This window comes from Gopherus flavomarginatus, chromosome 6 (assembly GCF_025201925.1).
Source record: "Gopherus flavomarginatus isolate rGopFla2 chromosome 6, rGopFla2.mat.asm, whole genome shotgun sequence".
In the NCBI taxonomy this organism is placed as follows: Eukaryota; Metazoa; Chordata; order Testudines; family Testudinidae; genus Gopherus; species Gopherus flavomarginatus.
Genome location: NC_066622.1, coordinates 133,754,107 through 133,778,439, shown reverse-complemented (window position 1 = coordinate 133,778,439; position 24,333 = coordinate 133,754,107). Strand labels below are relative to the sequence as shown.

Genomic DNA, 24,333 nt, shown 5'->3' with positions numbered 1-24,333 from the left:
TTGGCTTACTTTTCATTGGAACTGGGCAAACATTGCCCCTGCCAACCCCATCCCAGAACACGTGCTTAGATTTGTAAACAAATTCCCTTCTCGGTGTGCTTCTGGCAGTTCTTTTCCTTGCAGAAGTTCTGGCCTGATAGCTTTGTTACACTCATTTTGCATTGGTGTAAATGACTACATAAGAAGCAAGGCGATGGAGAATCAGCCCTTAGAAGCAGAATATGTAAATACTCCCAGAGGTGATTTTAGGTTGAAATCAGAGCCTCGGTCATAACCACAAGCCATGGCTCTTCTTGCAGTGTTTCTGGTTTGACTACAACTAGGAAGTAGCCAGAATATCATGAGATACATTTCCCGTGTGAGATTTCTAGACCAAGAAGGTTCAGATAGATTTTGATTAGCTTTTCTGAACTTACTGAAGCCTTTGGAAGTTTGCCAGACACTAAGTTAGACAACAGTTCTTTTATTTAACAGACCGAGTCGGACCCATGCTGTGTAGTAAGCAGTCTCTTATCAGGGCCAAACAGACAAGATGTTCCTAAACTCATTTAGATGCGATCCATTTGTGTCACTCAGTAACGGCCATGAAAGATAAGGAGATCCTTCTTTATGAATTTTGCTTGTTGGAAATTAACAAACTCTCTAAAATGACAATTCATCGGAAGCAATGTGTAGCAGAATTCATTCTCTGCAAGAGAAGAAATTGAAACCCCATCCTTTCGTTCCCTTGGTATTCTCCAGAGCCTCCTTTATAGAATGAGCTTAGTTTAATCCTGCCATCGTTAAATGTAGCCTGCATGAAACTACATGGAAACTTAAGATGAGGAAGGAGTATCCTATTAGCTACACTGCAGGTTCCTTTAAGTAATGTAGGTTAGATGAGTTTCCTTCAATTATTCCCCTTAGCAGGTTGTTACTTAGAACAAGGTGGGGAAGCCAGTGGCTTTTGCTATTGTGCCTGCATGATTGTACAGCAGTAATTGGATTAGCAGATGGTGGATCGTCAGAGCTATTTAATTATACCATAGAAGCTGTAGTATGGGTAGGATATAATGAGCCATGGGTTTATAGGCACTAGGCAGACATGTGCCCTGGATGGCTTGGGTTATGTTCAGAGGTGAAGCTGAATGCGTGTAACTGCGTTTAAGGGAATCTGTAGCATGGAACCAAAGACCTGCTTCTGACAAGGTTCATGGCTTAGGCTTGTAGGCAGTTTGGATAAGCTGTAATCATGGCACTGAGCTCCCCAACTCATAGCCCACACACCAGGGGCCTGCTGAGGTGGGAAGGATGGCTTAGTGGATAGGGTACTAGCCTAGGACTCCACCCAACCTGGGTTCAACTCTTAGCTTAACTGTAGACTCCTTGTATGACCTTGGGCAAGGTAAAACTCCCCTAAATTTAACGGACCTTTCATCTATGCTGTGCTTCCATTTCCCATTTGTATGTGACTGGGATAATACTTCACATGGGTGTTGTGTTGATAAAATCGGTTAATGGTTGTGAGATCCTACATTAAGGAGGGCCATATAAGGTCCTAGATAGACTGGACAGTCTATACTGTAATTAAAAACCCACATCTGGCCATGCCAGCTGGGTTTGGGCCAAGGGGCTGTTTAACTGCAGTATAGACATTCATGTTCAGGCTAGAGCCTGGACTCTAGTCCCTTGGGAGGATCCCAGAACTCGGGCTGTAGCCCGAGCCCAAATATCTACTCCACAGTTAAACAATCCTCAGTCAGCTGGCACGAGCCAGTGATGGGTGTCTAACTGCAATGTAGACATAGCCCCAGTCTGCTTCTCTCTCCATCCAGGCTGCTCTTCAGCCCCACAAATCCATTGTGAGTCATCTATTACTCTCCTTGCACCTACCCAGGCTGTAGTGCGATGTCCTCCCTCTTGGCTTGAGGCGCACAGGATGAAGCTCACTTGAAGGCCTAGTAACACTTCTCCTGAACTAGTCCGCAGGTGAGGTTACTACTGAATGCTGACAGGTGATTTCCCTCTGCTCTCTGTCCAAGCAGCTGCTTGCCTCCAAAGAATGCCGGCCTCTGCCAGCCATGAAGAACTGGGGAGTGTGTCTTTCATCTCAGATCCCCAGGTGTGCTGGGCTGCCTACTGCTGGACTTCCCAGCTGGCCTCCCACACAGCCTGAATCAATATCTTTTTCGCCGCTCGCTTGCACAGCAACTACGTACACAGGTGCATTGATGCCTTGCGTCTCTCCACCAGCAAACTCCTTGCTCCCATCATTGTCCATCTCAGGAAGAGATGGCTCACGTGAGGTTGTGCATATTTCCATCCCATGTCCATCACTGATATTTGGGGGTTTGTCTCCTTCCTTGACTGATCAACCTTCTTGCTGTAGGATGTGTGATGCTCTGCAACTCCCTCTAGTAATATTTACTTTTACCCATCACTGATGCACTGATTAGCCGTTCCTAGGAAGGGACCCTGTCTGTGCGGCTCCCACTTCAGTGCCAGAATCCTTTTTGTTTGTTTACTGCTCCTTTGCCTTTCCTCTTAAGGCTGTCAGGACAAATGAGTGTCTCACTCTTAACTTGGCATAAACTGGTAATTGAGTGTGATTTGGGGCAAGGAGACACACTGATGCATTTACACTTTCTGGCCCATCTTGCAGCAAAATAGTTTATTCTCTCTCTTTCGCTTGGTTGCTGGTTAAAGGTCTAAACAATGAAATAATCTATTGTTCTCTTCAGGTTAGTGGCTGAAGCTCAAAGAAACAGTCACCAGAAGAGATGAGTCACAAATCTGGCTTCACATTGCCTCGCTCTGAAATGCATAAATTGAAGTGTGAATTAATTTCCAGCTAGTTAGACATTGTCCCAGGGAATGTGGCAAGCCATCCTTCCTTAATTAATACAATGTACAACGCTTTATCGGCTCATCTTGCAACATATCCTATACATTCCATCTGTGTCAAGTGGCATGCTGGCATCCCCTCTTTGGACAATTTAAGCTTTATTTTTATTCCTATACCACGGTACTAATTTATTAAATGATGTTCCCACTCTAAAGCTTATCAGAGACACCCTGCTCTGTCTTGGAGTCTGTTAGTAGCTGGATCACTGAGCCTTAGCGCATAAGCCATGTCTTATTTGCAATCAGAAAATGTTCCTACAAATGAAGGGAATTAAACACACAGGCAAGGGAGCATCTTTAGATGACTGTAGTCTAAAGTGCAGTGGATCCAATTTGGAATACTTCGTGCCAAGCTACTAACCGTGTTGTATTTAATGAGCTTTCCAAGTATTCCTTTGCATGGAGAGAAACTAGAGGCTGAGTTGAATCCCTGAATGTAGAGTGAGGACGGATGAAATTATAGTTATGCAGTTTGCAGCAAATGTTGTGTGCTCTCTGTTCTAAACTGTTCTGAAACAAGGATTGCTTCTGGTTCCTGAATAGCCAGGCTAGTAATGCTACAGCAATTCCATTTCTACGGGGCTTTTCAAATGAGGATTCCCAAGAGCTTTACAGACATTAACTAACTGGGCCTCATAACAGTACATTAAGCATTATGCTCATTTTAGTGATGGACCAGCTGAGCCACAGAGAGGTGGCTTACAGCTACAGTCCCTCAATAAATCCATGCTGTGGCTGGTAATAGATCCAAAAAATCTGGGCTTGAGCTCTGCTGTTGACTGCAAGGTAAAGTTGGTTGAAAAATGATATTTTCTCAAAAAAAAATCAAATATTTTTGTTTTCTTAGAAATTTTCCGTGGAAATGTACAGTTTTTTTTGTTCAGTTTTGAAATGGTTTAGTTTGTTTGTTTCATTTTGGTTTCCAGCAATTCAACCCCCCCCCCCAGTTTATGTTATTTGGGGTTTTTTCCCCAAAGGGAGAGAAAAAGGAGGAGAGGAGGAGGAGAAATGAAGAATGAAAAGCATTCATTTTCATTTTTCAAAACTTGAACTGAAATCAACATTTTTATATATTGAAAATTTAGAAGGAAACAAACATTTCCTGGAAAAATTCCCCTTTCCTTCCTCCAGCCTGAGCCTGAATGTCTCCACCAAATGTAAACATCTACAGACCTGGTCCTTTAAAATCCTTCCTGTGTTGGAGGAAGGGATTTTTCCCCTTCCTTTTTTACAAGGGCTCAGTGATATTTATCGGAATTCACCCATCAGATTAAGAAATATAAATGCAAAGTAGAGCAGGAGGAATTTGAAAGGGTGAAGACTGTAATCTATCCTGATGACTGCAGCTGGGAAATAAGCAACAGGAGCAGATACATCATTATGAATATTTTCATGAAGTTTCTTAGTCCACTGATAATTAATAATTAGGAAACTGAGGAAAACCACATCAGCAGATTTGTTTGGTAAGAACACTTCTCACAGATTTCTTCGAATTGTCTCCAGTCCTTTAAATTGCTGTTTAGTTTCTGTGAAGTATAGTGCCTTTTTCATTAATGCTATGGGGAGAGAAAAACCCAGATTCCTCAGAAGCTTTAAACAAGCAAGCTTGTGTTGGCTCTGTTCAGAAGTGAAAAAAATGAGCTGAGTGTAGGCACCTGACAACTTCCTGCCTTATCTTGCAGTTTTACCATCCTAGTGATAACTCCTGCAGACGTCCAGAATTGTAGAGTCTTAGAAATTAGAGCTTGAAGAAAACTATAAATCCATTCCCTGGAGACGAATGCAAGATAGTTCTTTACAGCATGTTCCCCTAAGCTTTTTTTCAAGCTTGATTTGAAATGCACCAAGTAATGGGGCTTCTGCTGTATCCTTTGGGAGACCATACCACAGTCTCACACTGTTAAGAGAGTGTCTCCTGTTATTCAGCCCCAGAGAGTAATGTCCTATTTTCTATAGCCTAGATCCTGTTATGGATCTGACTGAAGTTAATACTAGTAAAACATGCAGAGGGTCCACTTTGCCTTTACTTTGCCATGTATGAAGTTACTTGCGCTTATGCGAAACATGCTACTCGATCAAAATGGTGGCGCCGTACTTCCACTGTGAAGATGTGTAAATGGCGGCACAAGGTGGTGTGGAGAAAGAGGCCCTGTTTGTGTTAGGGTTGGGTATATAGTTCACCAGCTGGCCTGCAGTAAGATCTGTATCATCCAACATAGCAGGAAATGTTTGGATTAATGTGCTGAGCTGCTTCACCCATGTCTGACTGTGTCCGTGGGTCTGGTCCATATCTTGGTCAGATTAGACACACACGCTGTCTGCCTTGTACCACCTGTAAATACCTAGACTCATAGACTCATAGGTCAGAAAGGACCAATATGATCATCTAGTCTGACCTCCTGCACAAGGCAGGCCACAGAACCCCACCCATCCAATTTTATAACAACCCCTAACCCAGGACCGAGTTATTGAAATCCTCAAAATTGGTTTGAAGACCTCAAGCTGCAGAGAATTCACCAGCAAGCGACCCGTGCCCCACGCTGCAGGGGAAGGCGAAAAACCTCCAGTGTCCCTGCCAATCCGCCCTGGAGGAAAATTCCTTCCCGACCCCAAATATGGCGATCAGCTAAACCCTGAGCATGTGGGCAAGACTCACCAGCCAGCACCCAAGAAGGAATTCTCTGTAGTAACTCAGTTCCCATCCCATCCAACATCTCCCCGCAGACCATTGAGCAGACCTATCTGGTGGTAATCCAAGATCAATTGCCCAAATTAATGATCCTATCATAACATCCCCTCCATATACTTATCAAGCTTTGTCTTAAAGCCAGAAAAGTCTTTTGCCCCCACTACTTCCCTCGGAAGGCTATTCCAGAACTTCACTCCCCTAATGGTTAGAAACCTTCGTCTAATTTCAAGTCTAAACTTCCTAATATCCAGTTTATACCCATTCGTCCTCGTGCCTACATTAGTACTAAACTTAAATAATTCCTCTCCCTCCCTAACGTTAACCCCCCTGATATATTTATATAGAGTGAGCATATCCCCCCTCAGCCTTCTTTTGGCCAGGCTAAACAAGCCAAGCTCTTTGAGTCTCCTTTCATAAGGCAGTTTTTCCATTCCTCGGATCATCCTTGTAGCCCGTCTCTGAACCTGTTCCAGTTTGAATTCATCCTTCTTGAACATGGGACACCAGAACTGCACACAGTATTCCAGATGGGGTCTCACCAACACCTTATATAACGGTACTAACACCTCCTTATCCTTGCAGGAAATACCCCGCCTGATGCATCCCAAAATCGCATTTGCTTTTTTAACAGCCGTATCACATTGTTTACTCACTTCTGGGCCAGGATATTGTTAAAATTTCAGCAAACTAATTGCCAACATCCATTAATTTGATTGGGATTGTCTAAAAAAAGGGATGTGTTTCCCCCCTCTCTGCTGCACATTATTGCACTATAAATGTGCGTTGTTCTTTTTCTTTCTAGTCCTAATCTACTGCAAAACATCCCTCTGAGTAGTCCACATCCATTCGTCCTGTCCCTTTCCATTATCGGTGATTAGTTCCTCCACTCTGATATCTCAGCCTACAATGGATGGGTTTCTAAGGCTGCATCTTGTTTAAGTCTCATTCCCATTTTCACAATTTCTTTCTTTTTAGACTAGTGCTGTGCCAAGGAACCCTGATGGTTCAGACACCAGGCAGGTAACTGGCAAAACTCTCACCTGACACCTGATTCCTAAGCAGGTGGGTCACTGAGGTTTGCTGGCCAGGCCCCAGTTCCAAACGTTCATGGCCTGATTTATGGAACTGAAGCAAACCAAGGTGAAGTTTGTTTTTGACTCCTGAGGAGTTTCTGCTGACTTAAGGACAAAGCGGACTCCCAGAGACTGCAGCCGGAGGAAATATTCATGCAACTCCCTGCCCAGTGAAAGTGGAGAAATTTGTGCTGCTCTGTGTTAGATTGTTCCTTGTGAATTCAAAAGCAGAAAGGGCATCATTCCCATCGCTCTTCCTCCTCCTTCCATTTGTCTGCTTGACCTACCTTTTAGCTGCCTCTGTGGCTTCCTACCTGAGAAAACATTCTCTGCTGTGACCCTTTTCAGTTAGCTAGCAGGCAAAATAAAGACGATGGGAGGTTGACCTTAAAGAAATTCACTTTGAGCTTCTAAACCCAAAGTGTGGCCAGCCAGTGACAAATCCTTTAGCATCTCTGAGTGCTGTGGATCACCTGCGTACAAGGCCATCTCATGGCATTTTGTGACATGATACGTCTGCAGAATAATAACTTCGAAAAGTTTTGGGTTCAGAATGTGATCGTGTGCTCACCTGACTGGCTAGCCCAACCCCACCGACTACCTAACAGCGTTCTGTGTGCTGCAACTGTAGGAGACCAGTGAGGAACTGGATTTCCCACCTGCTTTCTTCTCCACTATTAGCAGATGCTCTCCTTTTCTGGAGTCCAGAAGGTATTAGCTATGCACGTGGTTGCTCAACGAAGTGTCTCCAAATCTTATTAGTATGGCCAGCGATATAGTAGCTGCACTGTAGCCCTGGAAATTGACGAGTCTTGGGTTCTGTTCTTGACTCTGACTCCTTGTAAATAGGTCCCTTATCCCTCATGTGCCTCAAGTCTGTAAAATAGGTATAATGATATATACCACATTAGCCACTTCCATGGCATTTCGCTTGACGGGCATGTGGCCTTTTAAATAGATATAGGCCAAGAAGGCAAGTTCTCGTCAGGCACATTTGAGGATTTGGTCCTCTGTCTCTTCGTTCTGTGTGTCATCTGTGTGACTCGTTTCCCATTCTGGTCTGAGCCATGTTGTACGTGCTCTGAGCATGGTTCCTTTGGAAGCTTCTTGGGAGCAGAAGTTTAGAGAAAAGTGTGAGACGAAGAGGTTTAATGGCTGTGGCCCACCCTCGCTCCCTGTCCCTTCAGGTCAGGGTTGAAATGTTAGCAAATAACCTAGTAAATGTGCATCCAAGCACAGTGCGCTGCCCTCTAGATACAGATAGGGAGATGGCTTCGGGTACTATCAGTCCTTCAGCCGTCAAGAACACTTAATTCATTACCCAAAGGAAACTGCAGGGGAGTGAAGACTCTGGACAGCCAAGAGCTGTCAGGGCTGAAAAGAAAAAAAAAAAAGCAACCACCATGTCCCTTCTAATGGGATTTTAAGTCAGTTTGAGTTATTAATTGGCTAATAATCCTGAGCCAGCTGCAATACTAGCTGCAGGCTCCCAGTTCTGAAGCCTACATCTGCAGCAGTCAGGAATGTGACCTTTACCATCACTTCTGGCTGCCGCCTCTTTCCCCAGCTCTTTCTGAGATGGGTTGTGATAAATGAGCAAAGCAGTGTAGGATGACTAGCCCTGGTGGAAGTGCCCCTCTGGGGTTATAGGGCATGCGTGCATTGCTGGTTCTTTACCTGTGGCACCAATTCGCTGTGTGCACGAGGTGTGGACTGGAGCTATGCCTGGAGCAGGATGTGGAAATGCTTGCCAGGGTGGGATACACTATAATTCTTCCAAACCAGAATCATGCTTTTCAGTTTAATTAAATCCTCCTCCTCTTCTCTGTATGCATCTGAAAGGCAGAAGGCCATTGGCTCAAGAGCATTGGAAACCCTGCCTTTTGGGTCACGCCAGTTCCATGGGACTACACGGGTAGAAGGTAGTTCAGGGGATATGCAAGGCTGTCTTGGCTCTAGTTCACCAGCCCAAGTATGATAGTTAGAAAAGAAATGGATGATAAGAGAAACAAACAGCTGCCTGCAGATGCTGTTGATGTGGCACTTCTTTCATTGCCAGACCCGTGACAGTAAATCCTCTCCTTCAGAGAGACCAGGGCATGGGAGGGGAGTGGGGGAGCCATTTTATACATGCCAACAAAGGAAAATGTTGTGATGAACTGGCTAGGGGTGTTTGTGGGGGGTGGTGTGGGTCGGGGGGTGGTGCGAGAGAGTCTACTGCTCCCTATTGGGTGGAATTAGAACTGCTTGGTGGTGTGTCATAGGTACTATGTTGCTCTCCGCTAGTGGCGATTCCCCTCTTGTCAGGAGCTAGTATTTTCGGAGCTGGAGAATGTGGGTTCTATCCCTGCTGTGTCCGTGGAGTTCTGTGTCCAAGCTGCGCAGCATGGGTGACAACTGCTGAGCTTAAGAGTCCATGGGTTGTGACAGATTTGTTACATTGTTGGCTTAAAGCTTTACCAAAAACTGAGTGGAGTCCATTCTGTGGAAATACCAGTACTCGTGAACTGGCAGCACTGCAGAGCTGTAGCAGCTGCCTTGCCATTGAGAACATACACAGGGAAAACAGTGAAATGATATTGACTCTGTAAACTTTTGCTGCCATCAGCAGTTTTGAGGCAAGAGGAGGACTTGGGTTCAGGGTAGGTGGATAAGGATGATGCGTGCCTGGATTTCCCACTGGAGCAGGGCTCTCCTATTCAGTTTTGTTACCCTCTCGCATACACTGCAGGGGAAGGTGGGGCGGGTCTCACAATTTCAGGGTTGCCTGACGTTGCTTCGGAGCATTTGAGTTTGAAGCATGGTGTTAAAGGAATGATGCATAATTAGGAGCTGCTGTACCAACTTCTCTTTTTTGTTGTTATGAATAGAACCATCAGAGATGTCAAAGCTAATTAAGGAAACAACTAGATCCCATACAATAGCAAATCCAGGGGAGAATGGCATGTTTCAGAAGACTTGTTCTTCTCCGGCGCATTATAAATCCGCTCGGGGTGCTCCCTAGCTGTCGTGGGTATCATCAGTGTTAAGTTTTAGGAATGATCAGATTCTACTAATTCAGCTTTTATCCTTTTTAAATACATAAAACTCTAGCGAGCCTGCAGAAATCAGTCCTCTGTTTTCTGTATAGAGATCAGTCATAGGTTAGCCGGCCCTTTAAAGGGGTGGGGCTCAGCTGCACCTGGGTCAGACTGAGCCCACCTCCCCAGGTGAAGGGAATGAATCATGTGGTGGGAGTTAGAGACTCAGAACCAAACCTGTTGGGAGTGAGAGAGGGCAGCCTGAGTTCACGCAGGGAATGTCTCAGAGGAGTAGGAGGCCTCTGTGAATAGAGACTCTGTTCTTAGCTCCTAGGCAGAAGGCCTGAAGAATGCAGGAGCCAGCTAAGAAGGCTGGAGTTCAGAGAGGAGACCAGCTGGGAAGCAGGAAGGTGACAGCTCTCCAGACCCCCCAGGCAGATGGCCAGGGAGAATGACCCACAGGGTACAGGAAGCTGTTGGGTGAGAAGTTCTGATAAAAGATTGTTAGCCTGAAGGAAGATCTATTTTTAAGGGGAAACTGAGGCAGGGCTTTATGCCAGATAATGTAAGTGGTTCTACAATCACTAACACCTTGGGTAAAGGTGTGATGCACAGATATATTGGGAAGAGCATTATCTTTATTTCCTGGCCATAGTGACATGCCATAGGGGAGGGTTACGGAAGCTTGCTACCCTCTGTCATGTGATCAGGGGCTGCATTCACTGACTCCTGCTACAGGAGCTTTTGACCTCCTTGCCCCAGATAAAATTTGAGAGGTTATTGCAAACTGATGTGAAATTACCTCTTGAATGATATATAGCACAATCATCCGCTCTTGGGACCAGATCCTCAGCTACTGGAACTCAGCACAGCGCCACCGAAGTAAATGGAGATGCAAAAGCCTTACACCAGCTGAGGATCTGGCCCTTTGTTGTCTAGAAGGCGTCCGAGTCTGATTGCTCATGACTTTGCCACCTAAACCATAAGCACATTCCAGGTCAAAAACTACAATACAAGAACATCAAGGTAGCTAAGTGGAGCAATCAGTGGTCAGGAAATGTCACTGCTAAGGTTGCAAGTGCCAGCTAGAGAGAAAGATGCAGAAAAGTTTTGAAAGTTCTTTGCTGAAGTCTTGACAGATTTCAACTGCTCTATAAGTTTGTCTAAACTCCCGCACATATTTGCAAAAAAAAATCTCACATTTTTGAGTTAAAATTTCAATATTTTCCCACCATCTCTAGTGTAACCTTAATTCTGCACTGATGTGTGTCACATTTTGATACAGTGCTTAATTATCTGATCACACAGGGCTAAAATCTGATAGGTGCAGTTAGTACCTTCTCAAATAAGTCTGATTGAAATCAGTGGCGCTGCTTGAGAAAATAATGTGAGGAGGGTGGTGCAAATATTCTTTCTCTCTCTCTCTGTATATATAGTTTGCCTCAAGATCACATGTTCTGATGTTGACAGGCTGCATTTGTTTACAAACAATGACAATTTCATCTATTGCAGCTCCATATTAGGTCATATAACATAATTGCTTCTGCACCGCCAGCACTGACAAGCATCTAACCAATTCTGGGAATATGTGAGCTCATAGGTGCTGGAACTGGGGGTGCTGGGGGTGCTGCCACATCCCCTGGCTTGAAGTGGTTTCCATCTTATGCAGGGTTTACAGCACTGGTGGGCAACCTGCAGCCCGCGGGCTGCACGCAGCCTGTCAGAGTAATCTGCTGGCAGGCTGCCTGACAATTTGTTCGCATTTGCACAGCCAACCGGCAGCTCCCAGGGCCGCAGTTCGCCGTTCCTGGCCAATGGGAACTGCGGGAAGTGGCAGACATCTTGGGCCCTTCCCTGTGTGAAGTGAAGGCTTTGATATAATGGGTCAGAATGAAGGTCCATGCAGGTGGGTGCCCTGGCCTCCAGCGGTAGCCAGCATCCTCCTGTCTCAGAGGAAGGCAAGGAAACCCTAAGGCACATAACCAATTGTGAGTGCTTTGCATGCCAGAGGAAGGTCCTCTCTGACCTCTGTGGTGATCAGCGCACACTCCAAAGGATGAAAGATTATCACCCTTTTCTCAGACTCTGATAGAATGTCTACCTTGAAGCCGGCTGGTGTCATTTCCAGCTCAAGGAGATCGAACGAGTGTGCTAAAACCAGACATGTAGCCATGGTGGTGCGAGCGGCAGGCAGGGCTAGCCACCTGAGTACGTGCCTAGAGTCTCAATGGGATCGTACTCGGGACATCTAGTTCCTCCCAACACTTGTGCCTTTGCTGTTACACTTCTATTTTTAGTGGAGTAGCTCAGCTGGAGCTAGCGCGGGTGAGTCTCCGTAATCTGAGAACTATGCCCTCCAACTCCTGTGCAGACAGACCCAACATGGTTACTGCAGCTTGCTGCTATGTGGAGTTTTCATGTGTTCAATCTACTTGTTCTCCAAGGTGGCCTGTTATAATGGGGCGATGGCAGCTGCCTTGGCATTACCCGCCCTCTCCTCATGGGGTCACAGCTTTTAATCTCACTGGTCAGCTTCTCTTTCCTTCTCTTCCCCAGGTCCGTAATGGGTTTGGATAAGGAGCCTGACCTTGTGCACATGGAAGCCCGGACAGCTGATGGACGTGAGTGGTTAAGCCTCTGCTGATAATAAGTGTCATTATCAATTACGTTACATTAATAACAGGGGAAAATTCACCGGCATCATGCTGAATGGCTTCTTTGCGTCTGCAGAGTGGCACAAAGCAGCTGCGCTGTTGGTAAATCTGGCTCATAATGGATAACAACATGTTACAAATTGCTTATAATTCTACTTGCCTTTGAGAACTGGATCCCCATATAAATTCACAAAGGAACCTCCCTACACACACACACACACACACACACACACACACACACACACACACACACACACACACACACACACACACACACACACACACACTGGATCTTTCCTGTTTGTGCAGTACACGGTGGTGGGCACTTCCTTCCCAGACTCAGCAGGTAAAGTGCTGGCACTCTCACTTAAATAGGAAAACAATAATCATGTACTCCTATCACTGAAATGCAGCCAGCTACTTCTGGAGTGGACTGGATTCATGGGTAATCAATTGCTAGCCAGGTGGATAGGATGTTTTGCAAACAAGTAAGGTTCCATTTCTATAGCATTTTTCTTTCATAAGGATCTCCCAAATGCTTTACAAATCATGTACAGGAATCACAGCACTGCAATGCAACTACCTCTGGGGTGGAGCTTGGCAGCTGCTTAACAACTCAGTGCAATGCTATGCAACAGTAGAATGCTGTGTCCCTTTGGCAGTGTGTGTGTCTGTGTGGGATTAGAAATGCAGACTGTATAGGAAGAAATGTACTACCCCCTTTTAGGGACAGCCAGGAGTTCACAAGTGAAACAGCTTGAGTGTAATCAAAGAGGCTCCATGCGGTGCCCTAGGGCTGGCGTGTTTAAACTGGAGCAGGAAGCTGGACTGGGGACCAGACACTGTGTAGGCTGTAATGCTCTATCCCAGGCTCCAGAGACTAGCCTGACCATGCTTTGAGACTTTGTTTGTGGAGTTTAAGTCTGGGACCCCTGAATCAGAGTCCTGAGTGAGGGCTTCATGAACTCTTGTTGCGTTGCTCCGCTCTCGACACTTTGCTAAAGGGGACAGACTTTTAGTTTGGTTTTGGCTTCCGCTGGTCCAGATGCTTCTACAGTCAACTTACTGACACCTCAACCAGGGAAATGAAGATGGACATACCAGCAGTGCCGCAGGCCACAAGGGGGCACGTGGGGACAGCACACACCTTTTTACAGCAATTACTGCAGGGTGGTGGATGCGGAATTCAGCCCCTGAGGTCCACTCAGAGAGCGTTCCTCTGGAAGTGGTCGATTTGGGCAGGTTTTTTTGGGGGCGGGGAGCAGGGGTTACATTTTGTTGGATGCAGACCCTGTTATGTTTGAATGTACTACTCTACGGACCTCATGCTGTTTAAATCCACTGTGATTTCCTTAAAGCACCACTTCTTCTGAGACCTTCTGCTGGCGTCACTCTGCCCTTCAGCAGGGAGATCAGTACCATCCCCTTCTGAATAAATCTCCAGGCAATAAAAGCTCCACATCAACAATACAGTAAAATGGGGCAGCAGGCTGGCGAAGCAGAGAGGTTATCTCTTTTGTGCATTGTCTATTGCACACACAGATAGAAGTGTGTGTGTTGAGGGAGAATCAAACTGCTGATGGAGCCTGGATTCAAACTCACTCTAAGCTTGCTCACCCAGCTATTTGGACACTGCGTGTTGGGGAGGTAGGTGTCCTCGTGTCTCTGTTGCATTGTGTTGTAGACTGCGCTTTTGCTCCAGGTCTTGCATGCTCGCTTTATTTGTAATGTAGCAATTCAGCATTTTGAGCTTGGCAGTCGATGGTCCTGAAGACTCTCCAGAGAGACAGGCTTGAACAGCAGAGCCAGCAAAACGGGGCCGTGGCAAACAGCAGTCCCCAAGGACTGCAGGCGTTATCAGGAGATAATGGGTTATGATGGGCGTTCTTCTCGTGGGTCCCCATGGGGGATGGTGCGTAAGACTATCCAAAGCCGCGTTCTCCCCCAGCAGAGCCCATTACAAGGGCGGATGTGTTGCTATAAGTGCAATTTTTAATGTTGGCTTGTGTGTTTAATAGCCATTGGCTTCCCAGCAATGGCACTCCAGAGAAACCATACAAATCCCCATCTAGACTACATGGCAGAGCTTCTGTTGGCGTGAGCTGGCTTAGCTCCACTTATCCTGGAATGGCTGAGTGAAATTCCCTATCCAGCCAGATGCAGAAGGCAGGTTAGGTGATCCCAGTGTTCCCTTCTGTGAAGACGGTGGAGCTACACCGATTTGCACTAGGTGCCGATCCTATGCTAGAGCTATAACAGAGTGAGTGAAAATAGAGTTGTGTCCTGTCCCAGCTACAGCCTGGTTAAATGTGTAATGTGGACAGGAGTGGTTCTAGGGACGTGGCTAAGACCTCCTGTATTCTACCCATGGAAATGAGGCACAGGACGTCTGCTGAGGATGGTGTTATGATGGAGATGAGAGATATAGGGTCTGTTTGTGTTTCTGACACTGATCTGCTGTGTGACCTGGGTCAAGACATCTTCCTGCTCTTTCCCCTCCCGCCTTTTGTCTCTCTTGTCTATGTAAAGCAGGGGCGGGAAACCTTTTGGCCTGAGGGCTGCATCGGGTTTCATAAATTGCATGAAGGGCAAGTTAGGGGAGGGGGTCGTGGCCCAGCTCCCACCTCCTGTCTTCCCCCTCCCCCCTCAGACTCCTGCCCCATCCAAGCTCCCCCCCCATTTCCTGACAGCCCCTCTGGAACCCTGCACCATCCACACATGCCCGCTCCCTGTCCCCTGACTGCCTCCAGATTCCCGCCACCCCATCCAACCCCTCCTCTCATTCTTGACAGTCCCCCCAGAACCCCTGCCCCATCCAACCACCCCTTCTCCCTGTCCCCTGACTGCCCCCGGAACCCCTGCCCCTGACCGCCCCCTGCTGCCCCGTCCAACCCCCCTCCTTCCTAACTGCCCCCATTCAACCCCATTTCTCCCTCGACCACCATCCACACCCCTGCCCCCTGACCACCACCCTGAACTCCCTTTCCCTCTATCCAACCCCCCCTGCTCCTTGCCCCCTTACCGCGCTGTCTGGAGCATCGGTGGCTGGCGATGCTACAGCCACGCCCCCTCGCTGGAGCTGGGACACTGCCACGCCCGTGCAGCACAGTGCACCAGGTCAGGCCAGGCTCTGCAGCTGCGCTGCCGCCAAGAGCATTGCGCCAGCGGCACAGTGAGTGAGCTGAGGCTGCGGGGGAGCGGGGACATCCTGGGCCAGGAGCTCGTGGGCCAGGCAGGACAGTCCTGTGGGCTGAATGTGGCCCACGGGCCATAGTTTGCCCACCCCTGATGTAAAGTGTCAGACTTGTGAGACAGGGATTGTTCAGTCTCTATAAATGTTCATGAGGTTCTGTGAGTGATGGGCCTGGTTGACTCCAAGCCTTTCCACCTCTAGAGCACCGTGCAAGAACGCTTTCTCTGTGGAGGCCATTGTATAGCTTCTTGTAGATGCAGAGTGGCTCAGGGATCCTATTCTGAGAGACAAACCCATAGGAGATGTTATGTATGGTGTATTACCATAGTACCCAGGCGTCCAAGTCCTGGATCGGGATCTGTTTGTGCCAGGCACTGTACAAATACAGACTGAAAAGGCAGTCCCTGCCCCAAGAAACTTAAGCAGGGTGGGGGGATGAGTTTTGGTGAGATCTCCTTGCTGTGCTTCTGTGTAGGGCACCCCAGATCTGCTAGACAGACTCCTTGATGAAATCAGGGCCTGATGAAATTCATCTAGGGTAAGTGGGGAACCAGCTGAAGCAATCTCAGAACCATTAGCAGTTATCTTTGAGAACTCATGGAGGATGGGCGAGGTCGCAGAGAACTGGGGAAGGGCAAACATGGTACCTATCCTTAAAAATGGGGAACAAAGAGGACCCAGGGAATTATAGACCAGCTCATCTAACTTTGTACCAGGAAAGATATGGGAACAAATTATTAAACAATCCATTTGGAAGCACCTCAAGGATAACAGGATTATAAATAAGAGCCAACATGGAGTCAAGAACAAATCATGCCAAAGCATCCTAATTTTCTTCTTGGCACGGCTACTGGTCTAGTGGGTAGGGGGAAGAAGTGGACTTGATATATCTTGATTTTACTCAGGCTTTTAACATAGTCCCACATGACGTTCTCATAAGCAAACTAGAAAAATGTGGTCTTGATGAAATTACTGTGAGATGGGTGCAGATGTGGTTGAAAGACCCTGCTCAGAGAGTAGTTGTCAATGGTTTGCTGTTAAACTGGGGGGATGTATTACTGGGATCCTGCAGGGGTCTGTCCTGGGTCCAGCGCTATTTGGTGTTTTCATTCATGACTTGGTTAATGGAGAGGAGAGTATGTGTATGAAATTTGCCAATTACATTAAATTAGATGGGGTTTGTTAGCACTTTGGAGACAGGGTTAGAATTCAGAGCGGCCTTGGTAAACTGGAGAATTGGTCAGCAAGATTGAATTCAATAAAGACATGTGCAAAGTACTACACACAGGAAGGAAGAATCAAATGCACAGCTACAAAATGGGGAATAAGTGGCTGAGTGGCAGCCCTGCTGAAAAGGATCAGGGGGTCACAGAATCATAGAATCTCAGGGTTGGAAGGGACCTCAGGAGGTCATCTAGTCCAGCCCCCTGCTCAAAGCAGGACCAATCCCCAGCTAAGTCATCCCAGCCAGGGCTTTGTCAAGCCTGACCTTAAAAACCTCCAAGGAAGGAGATTCCACCACCTCCCTTGGTAACCCATTCCAGTGCTTCACCACCCTCCTAGTGAAAAAGTTTTTCCTAATATCTAACCTAAACCTCCCCCTCTGCAACTTGAGACCATTACTCCTTGTTCTATCATCAGGTACCACTGAGAATAGCTGAGCTCCATCCTCTTTGGAACTCTCTTTCAGGTAGTTGAAAGCAACTATCATATCACCCCTCATTCTTGTCTTCTGCAGACTAAATAATCGCAGTTCCCTCACTCTCTCCTCCTAAGTCATGTGCTCCAGCCCCCTAATCGTCTTTGTTGCCCTACACTGGACTGTATCCAATTTTTCCACATCCTTCTTGTAGTGTGGGGCCCAAAACTGGACACAGTACTCCAGATGAGGCCTCACCAATATTGAATAGAGGGGAATGATCACATCCCTCGATCTGCTGGCAATGCTTCTACTTATACAGCCCAAAATGTCATTAGGCTTTTTGGCAACAAGGGCACACTGTTGACTCATATCCAGCTTCTCGTCCACTGTAACCCCTAGGTCCTTTTCTGGAGAACTGCTGCCTAGCCACTTGGTCCCTAGTCTGTAGCAGTGCATGGGTGATCACAAACTGAATATGAATCAACAATGCGATTGTGCTGGGATGTCCACTCCACACAAGCCCTGACCGGGTAAATGTGGGCCAGAAGGTGCCAATTAACTTTATATGCGGCACCTGGAGGAAAGCCAGGGATTGGTAAATAGTAATGGCAGATGAAGCCCAGTTCGGGGAAGAATTGGGGTAAGAGAATAAGCCAGGAAGTGAGAGCAGGAAGAGGCTGCAGGGAGCAGGTCTGCAGTCAGTCCCTAGAGAAAAAGAATGTTGGCCAGGGGACAAAGAGGAAAGTTAAGGGAAGAGTGGACCCTAGGGTCCTACCCTTAGCTAGGGAGTCTTACAAGAAGCTGAGAGAGGTGAAGTAGTCACAGGGAGCAGAGGATGCTCCAGTGGTAAAACCTAGAAATAGGCAAGAAGATAGAGGGGTGTGGTAGGAAGGAGCTTAGGGAAACAGCAAGAGGGTCTAGACTGAGCAGACCTAGGTTGCTAGCCATAGGATTCCTGGGGTTGAACTGGAGTAGCTGGTGGGGCTGGGTTCCCTTAGCAGCCACTGGCAAGGTGGCACAGGACCTGGAGTTGGAACTGAAGATTTCCTGAGATTGCATACGGACAGCTTTTTCAGTGGGACTAAATGGTGGCCTGGTTGGTTTCCAAGTGGCTAGAAGAAAGACTATCACAAAGCAATCAATAGGCAGCAAGGGGCACCTGATGCAGCAAGAGCTACCGTTTCAGACCTACACATGAGGCAGGGCACCAGCAGGGAGTGAGAACCCTCTTACAATGATGCAGTTGCAAAACAGGCTAATATCACAATGGCAGGTCTGCTGCACCAGCCTTAAAGAGGATTTAGTATACTTCCCTTTGTGTCCAGCTAAGCCTTCTGTCCCCTAGGAAGAGCCGTATCCAGGCCCCTCTCTTCCTTCAGGAAGTGCTCGGTCTCAGAGGGAGCAGGGACTCAGATCTCCATTGGGATGCTAGTTATCCCAGAATAGAGGCATAGAGAGAGAGAAGGTCCAGCTCCTGGTGCTGCTTTTCAGGATCTGACCCATTATTCTGGCAACGGCCCTGATGGGGAAATGTATTGTGGGTGCATTGCCTACATTCAAAAAAGCAGGGACCAATAGCATAAGGGTTTCTAACCAGCTGCAGGAGTACAGTGCATGGTGGCACTTTGTAGGCCCCACACAGACTATTCAGTGCTGCCCCTGTGGGCTCCCCTTTCTGGTGGGCTGGCTATGGACTGGTAATATCTTCTTTAGTGCAGCAAGTCTGCTGCCTTCCAGTAGGATGCAGACAGTGACTGGCATGGGTTGGGGCCTAAGATAGATGCAGACAGTAAGGTGCTGATGGGGTTTTTCCAAAATGTGTCAGGACTGGAGATAAACTGAGTTCACAAAAGTCTCTGAACAGAGCCCTCAGGACGTCTAACTAAAGCTACCAAGGGGAACTCTGGGGCCTTTTGAGAAGGACTCTTCTTTCTTTCTCACTTCCTATTCTCGCAAGGGCAAGACTTAATCTTCTCTTCCCTTTTACTTTTGGTTTACAGTGGAAGTCATTAGGAGCCTTGATGTCAAGTATCTCTCATGACTGATGTTCACCTGCCATGTGGGTCTGACCTTTTCAGCTTTCTGTGTATTGACAGGTTCAGTTGATCATCCCTCCCGTCAGGGGGGGACCCACCTACTGGAGAAAGATCTCCAATTTCTCCCTTCCTGTTTATTTCTCTTGCAAGCTTCTAAGCATCTTCTAGGCTATTAGCACAAGGAGCAGTGAGGCAGGACTCCTTTCCTAGCTCTGCCACTGGCTCAGGGGAAATCACTTCACTTCTGTCAAATGGAGTGAAAACATACTCACTTCCCAAGTGTGTTTTGAAGCCATGTTAATTAATGTCTGTAAAGTACTTTGAGAGCCTCCATTGTAAGATGCTACATATGATTAGCAGGCATTTACAAGGAGTCCTGCTATCCTGTACCCACAAGGTGGATGGGTCCTCTGAAATCCTAAGTAGGGAAAGTTAGTAGGAGAATTTTTTCACAAGATAATGAAAATAGAAAATGCAAGGCTGTTGCAATCCCTCCAAGCCACCAGGTGTCCACCTTGCTTCACACACAAATGAGCTGAGAGTAGCACTGTGGTGCATTATAAAGTCCACCTACATTTTAAGACAGCCCAAATCCTTGACTGGCTCAGTCTTCCAGTTGGGGCTGCATGAAACATTTTTCTGCAATGTTATTTGCAGCTGTAGTTCTTGTGTTCCATTTGTAATTAGATGTGTCCCCTAGAGCAATGACGTAACCAAACCAGACCCCACACAAGCCCATCACAACTAATGATGGCTGAATCTTTAAAGGTTCTGTGATATAGTTTGGGCACAAGCACCTAACCAGATCAGCCACACCATCACTGGTTCATTCACCTGCACATCCACCAATGTAATATACTCCATCATATGCCAGCAATGCCCCTCTGCTATGTACATTGGCCAAACTGGACAGTCTCTACGGAAAAGGATAAATGGACACAAATCAGACATTAGGAATGGCAATATGCAAAAACCTGTAGGAGAGCACTTCAACCTCCCTGGCCACACTATAGCAGACCTTAAGGTGGCCATCCTGCAGCAAAAAAACTTCAGGACCAGACTTCAAAGAGAAACTGCTGAGCTTCAGTTCATCTGCAAATTTGACACCATCAGCTCAGGATTGAACAAAGACTGTGAATGGCTTGCCAATTACAAAACCAGTTTCTCGTCTCTTGGTTTTCACACCTCAACTGCTAGAACAGGGCCTCATCCTCCCTGATTGAACTGACCTCGTTATCTCTAGCTTGCCTGCATATATATACCTGCCCCTGGAAATTTCCACTACATGCATCTGAGGAAGTGGGTATTCACCCACGAAAGCTCATGCTCCAAAACGTCTGTTAGTCTATAAGGTGCAACAGGATTCTTTGCTGCTTTTACAGATCCAGACTAACACGGCTACCCCTCTGATACTAAGCACCTGTGTGTATATCCAAATATCTCCTAGCCTCTTGGCTTTGCAAAACTGGACTGGAACTCTCCTGAGATTTGTGTATTTCCTACCTCCAGCCTTTCTCAGGGCCTCAGCCTTTATCGGATTTGCAAGCTGTGTAATCAGTGGGCTAGATCCTCAGTGAGTGTAAATCATCATTTCTCTATTGAGAACAATGCTGATTTACCCCAGCTGATGATCTTGCCCTGTCGGTACCAGAGGGGGGGTTCATCCATCTGGCCAGACTGTATGGCCAACTCTGCATGAGCAGCAAGAGTACAGGACAAGAAAGGGTTCGGTGTCTCAACTGTTCTTTCTGGCTCTTGTCGCAGCCCTCGAACAAGCCTGTTTATTAATCTAGTTTAAAATGAATGGCTAGAGATAAGCCTCGATACAGACCACAGCGGTAGAGACTAAGGGGATGTCAGCACTGCCGGTGTGAGGTCTAATTGCCTTCCTCCTGGCTTGCTCCCAGAAAGCCTCCCAAGCTTGCCTTGAGGAGAGGGTTCAGAACCAGTTGCATGGACAGGCTTTCTAGAAACATAGAGTCAGTTTGGAGAGGTATTCTTTCAGAGTAGAGATGGGACTTGCTGAGCCCTCTAGCTGTTGGAAACCCTTTCACCCCAAGGTTTACACTTTGACCTTCCACCAACCCTGTCCCACTGTCTTTACATTTCATGTGCTTTCTGATACAGAGGTGAGCCCAGTCTGCAAATATCCCCAGAAATAGAGGGGTCAGTGAAGCAGGCATGTGCCAGGCCCCAAACCAAGAGATCAGAGGGTCACAAGCATCCTCAGATAGCTCCAGACTCCTCCTTTTGCCCAATAGCATAGTGGTCCATGCTTTGCCCTGCTAGGTGGGATACCCAGGTTGGAGTCCTGCTCCCGGACTCTTTGGCTTATGGTAGGCAGGAGGTTAGCCTACACCATTATAATGGTCCGTTCTGGCCTTGGAGTTCTTGGATTCTGGACTTCCCCAAAGTTTGCACATGCTCAGATCTGAACTTTTGGTTCAGATGTGTCTTTAATCTGATCCTTTGGTGTTGTGAAATATCTGTTTCCCGCCTTATTGCAGTAGATGCCATCATTTAACCTCCTGCTTGAATGGGGCTATTTCTTAGTATAGCCAGTCATGTTTAATCCTTGATATTTGGTAAAGTATCTTTTCATTTCCTGTCAGACCATGAGTTAGAATGTCTGCCCCAGGAAGGGAGACAAGCTCACTATTGTATCCAGAATCTGTCAGGTTTGAAGATTTGTTTTTTTCATGTACTTCATTGCGTTAAATAAACTAAATAAGAAACAAAATGGAACATAGGCAGAGGGGGAAGGAAACCTGCCTTTCTGTGAATGTTAAGCAGGTGCCCTTCTTTGTATAAATTTGATTACTAGTGTAATACACTCAAAATGACACATTTCCCAGTAGGCAGAAAGCTGGTTGTCATGTCAACACTTGAGCTCCCCCCCCCTTCTGTTTTGTGACTTACCATCAGCAAATAACACAGTGTGTGTGGGGATAGGAATATCCAACCGACTGTGTGGGTGAATGTACTGTGGCAAAGGCCTTCTAAAAATACCACCCTAGACACATTCCCATTTCTCTTCCCGTGCTCGGTGCAGATCTGCAGAGAGTCGTGCCATGCATGCTAGGATGTTGCCATCTGTGGGTGACATAACACTATATGTATCTTAGAAGGTTGTTTTTATTTACCTTTGTTGGGGCTTGCACTGCACACGAGCCCTGATAAGGTTAACGAGGGCCTGAGAGGCCAATTAGGTAACCTGGCATCAATCACAGGAGGGAGGGCCAGGTTCATTAAGAGTGAAGCCCAGCTGGGAAGGCCTGGGCCAACACTATAAAGCCAGGAGGCTGAAAGCAAGAAGGGGGCTTCAGGAGAAGGAAGTTCTCTGGGGTGAGGGTAATTGTTGGGGACAAAGAGGAAGTCTGGGGGAGACTGGAGTAAGGCGTCTAGCAAGAGCGAAGTAGCCATGGGGAGTAGAGTAGGCTTCTGTGGTAAACCCAGAAACAGGCAAGTTACTAGAAAAGAGACACATGCAGAGAGCAGGGACCCTGTTACAATTGGCAGGGAAATGCGGGAAGACTATCTCTCCCCCCTGACACAAGGGGAAGATGGGATTGTTCAGGTAAGAAAATGGAACCAGAGTATGTGGAACCCTTCAGGTCTATACTCCCAAGCTGGCATATGGAGGGGAAGATATGGTTACCCGAGTTCCCTTGGGAGTGCCAAGGGCTTTGGAGGCAGTCCTCCGGCAATGTTTGGAGACCCAGCCAAGGCAGACAGAGGAGCAAGCTGAGCTGAGAAGGTAGCTGGTGATCTTGGTGAGACAACAGAGGTAGCTCATAGAGATCACGAGAAAGGAAACCACCAGGAGTCAGAGGAAGCAGGGAAGGAAAAGGTATACAGGGGCCAGGAGACCAGAGGCACAACCTAGGATATGTTTTCCCTGAGGTCGACAAGGGAACATAAGAAGAGCATACCCTTATATGAACTGTGAGGAGAAGGTTATCCTGGGAGAGCGGGGGCTAGATAGAAGGGTGCAGAAGCATAGTCTACTGACAAGGCAACGGTGAGGGTTTGTTCTTGGTGTTGAGAAGCTGGCCGTATAAAAAAGACACTGCCCTCTCATGAAATTGTTGGGTAGCAAAAGGGAAGATGTGGGCCCCGGTGCTGTAGAAAAAGAGTGTGTGTCTTGTATCTGGAGTATGCAGGAGGCAGGCAAAGTCGAAGTAGTGGTGGTGACCGTGGACGTTGCAGACATTGAATCCATACACTTGGTACGGGATTGTACAGAGTTAAAAGATTAGGAGGGAGAAGAACCAGACAGAAACAGGGACAAGCACAGAAATGAAATAGTCCCTGACAAGAACACACACCCCCAGGGAAAGGATGCTGTGGGATTTGCTGGAGCAAGCAAAAAGAATTCAGGAGATGCTAAGTAACTGCAGAACTGGGCTTGTGAGCAGCTGCAGAGGATCAAGAGTTCCTAGGGGAGAAGAACCGGGATGATAGGGAAGAAAAGGTCTGACTGTTGCTCAGGCTGGGTAGCCTGGAGAAAGCCCAGCTCCAGCAACTCTAGGGCAGAAGGCATCTATGCCCACATGGGGGACAGTCTTGAGCAGGAGAGTGTGTGCTGGGGTGTGCACCCTACTCCAGCCCTGCTAGAGTTAGTAAGGGCCTGAGAGGCCAATTAGATTACCAGGCATCACCTGTGAGTGGAAGGGCCTGGGTTCATTCAGAATGAAGCCCAGCTGAGGAAGGGCTATAAAGCCAGGAGACAGAAAGCTGAAAGGGGGCTGCAGTCACTCCCTGGGATTACGTAGATCATCAAGGAGACAAAGGAAGTCCAGCAGGAGAGTAAGCCCTGAGATCCGGCCCTGGAGTAAGGAGTCTACCAAGAGACTAAGAGTGAGTGAAGTGGCCATGGGGAGTAGAGTAGAGGCTCCTGTGGTAAACCCAGAAACAAGCACGCTATCAAACAAAAGACTAGGGATAGCTCAGTGGTTTGAGCATTAGCCTAGTAAACCCAGGGTTGTGAGTTTAATCCTTGAGGGGGCCACTTTTGGATCTGGGGTGAAATCAGTATTTGGTCCTGCTAGTGAAGGCAGGGGGTTGGACTCAATGACCTTTCAGGGTCCCTTCCAGCTCTATGAGATAGGTATATCATATAAGAAGATCTGGAGGAGCTTGT

The 24,333-nt window shown here is 47.2% G+C and overlaps 1 protein-coding gene across 1 annotated transcript in view; it reads left to right on the top strand.

Moving 5' to 3' along the window:
• The window catches only part of SORCS3 (sortilin related VPS10 domain containing receptor 3), a 503,211-nt gene that overhangs the window by 360,086 nt on the left and 118,792 nt on the right, over positions 1-24,333 (top strand). The window contains exon 6 of the mRNA XM_050957974.1: positions 12,222-12,286. Coding sequence (XP_050813931.1) covers positions 12,222-12,286 — 65 coding nt within the window. The remainder of the gene's footprint in view (positions 1-12,221; positions 12,287-24,333) is intronic.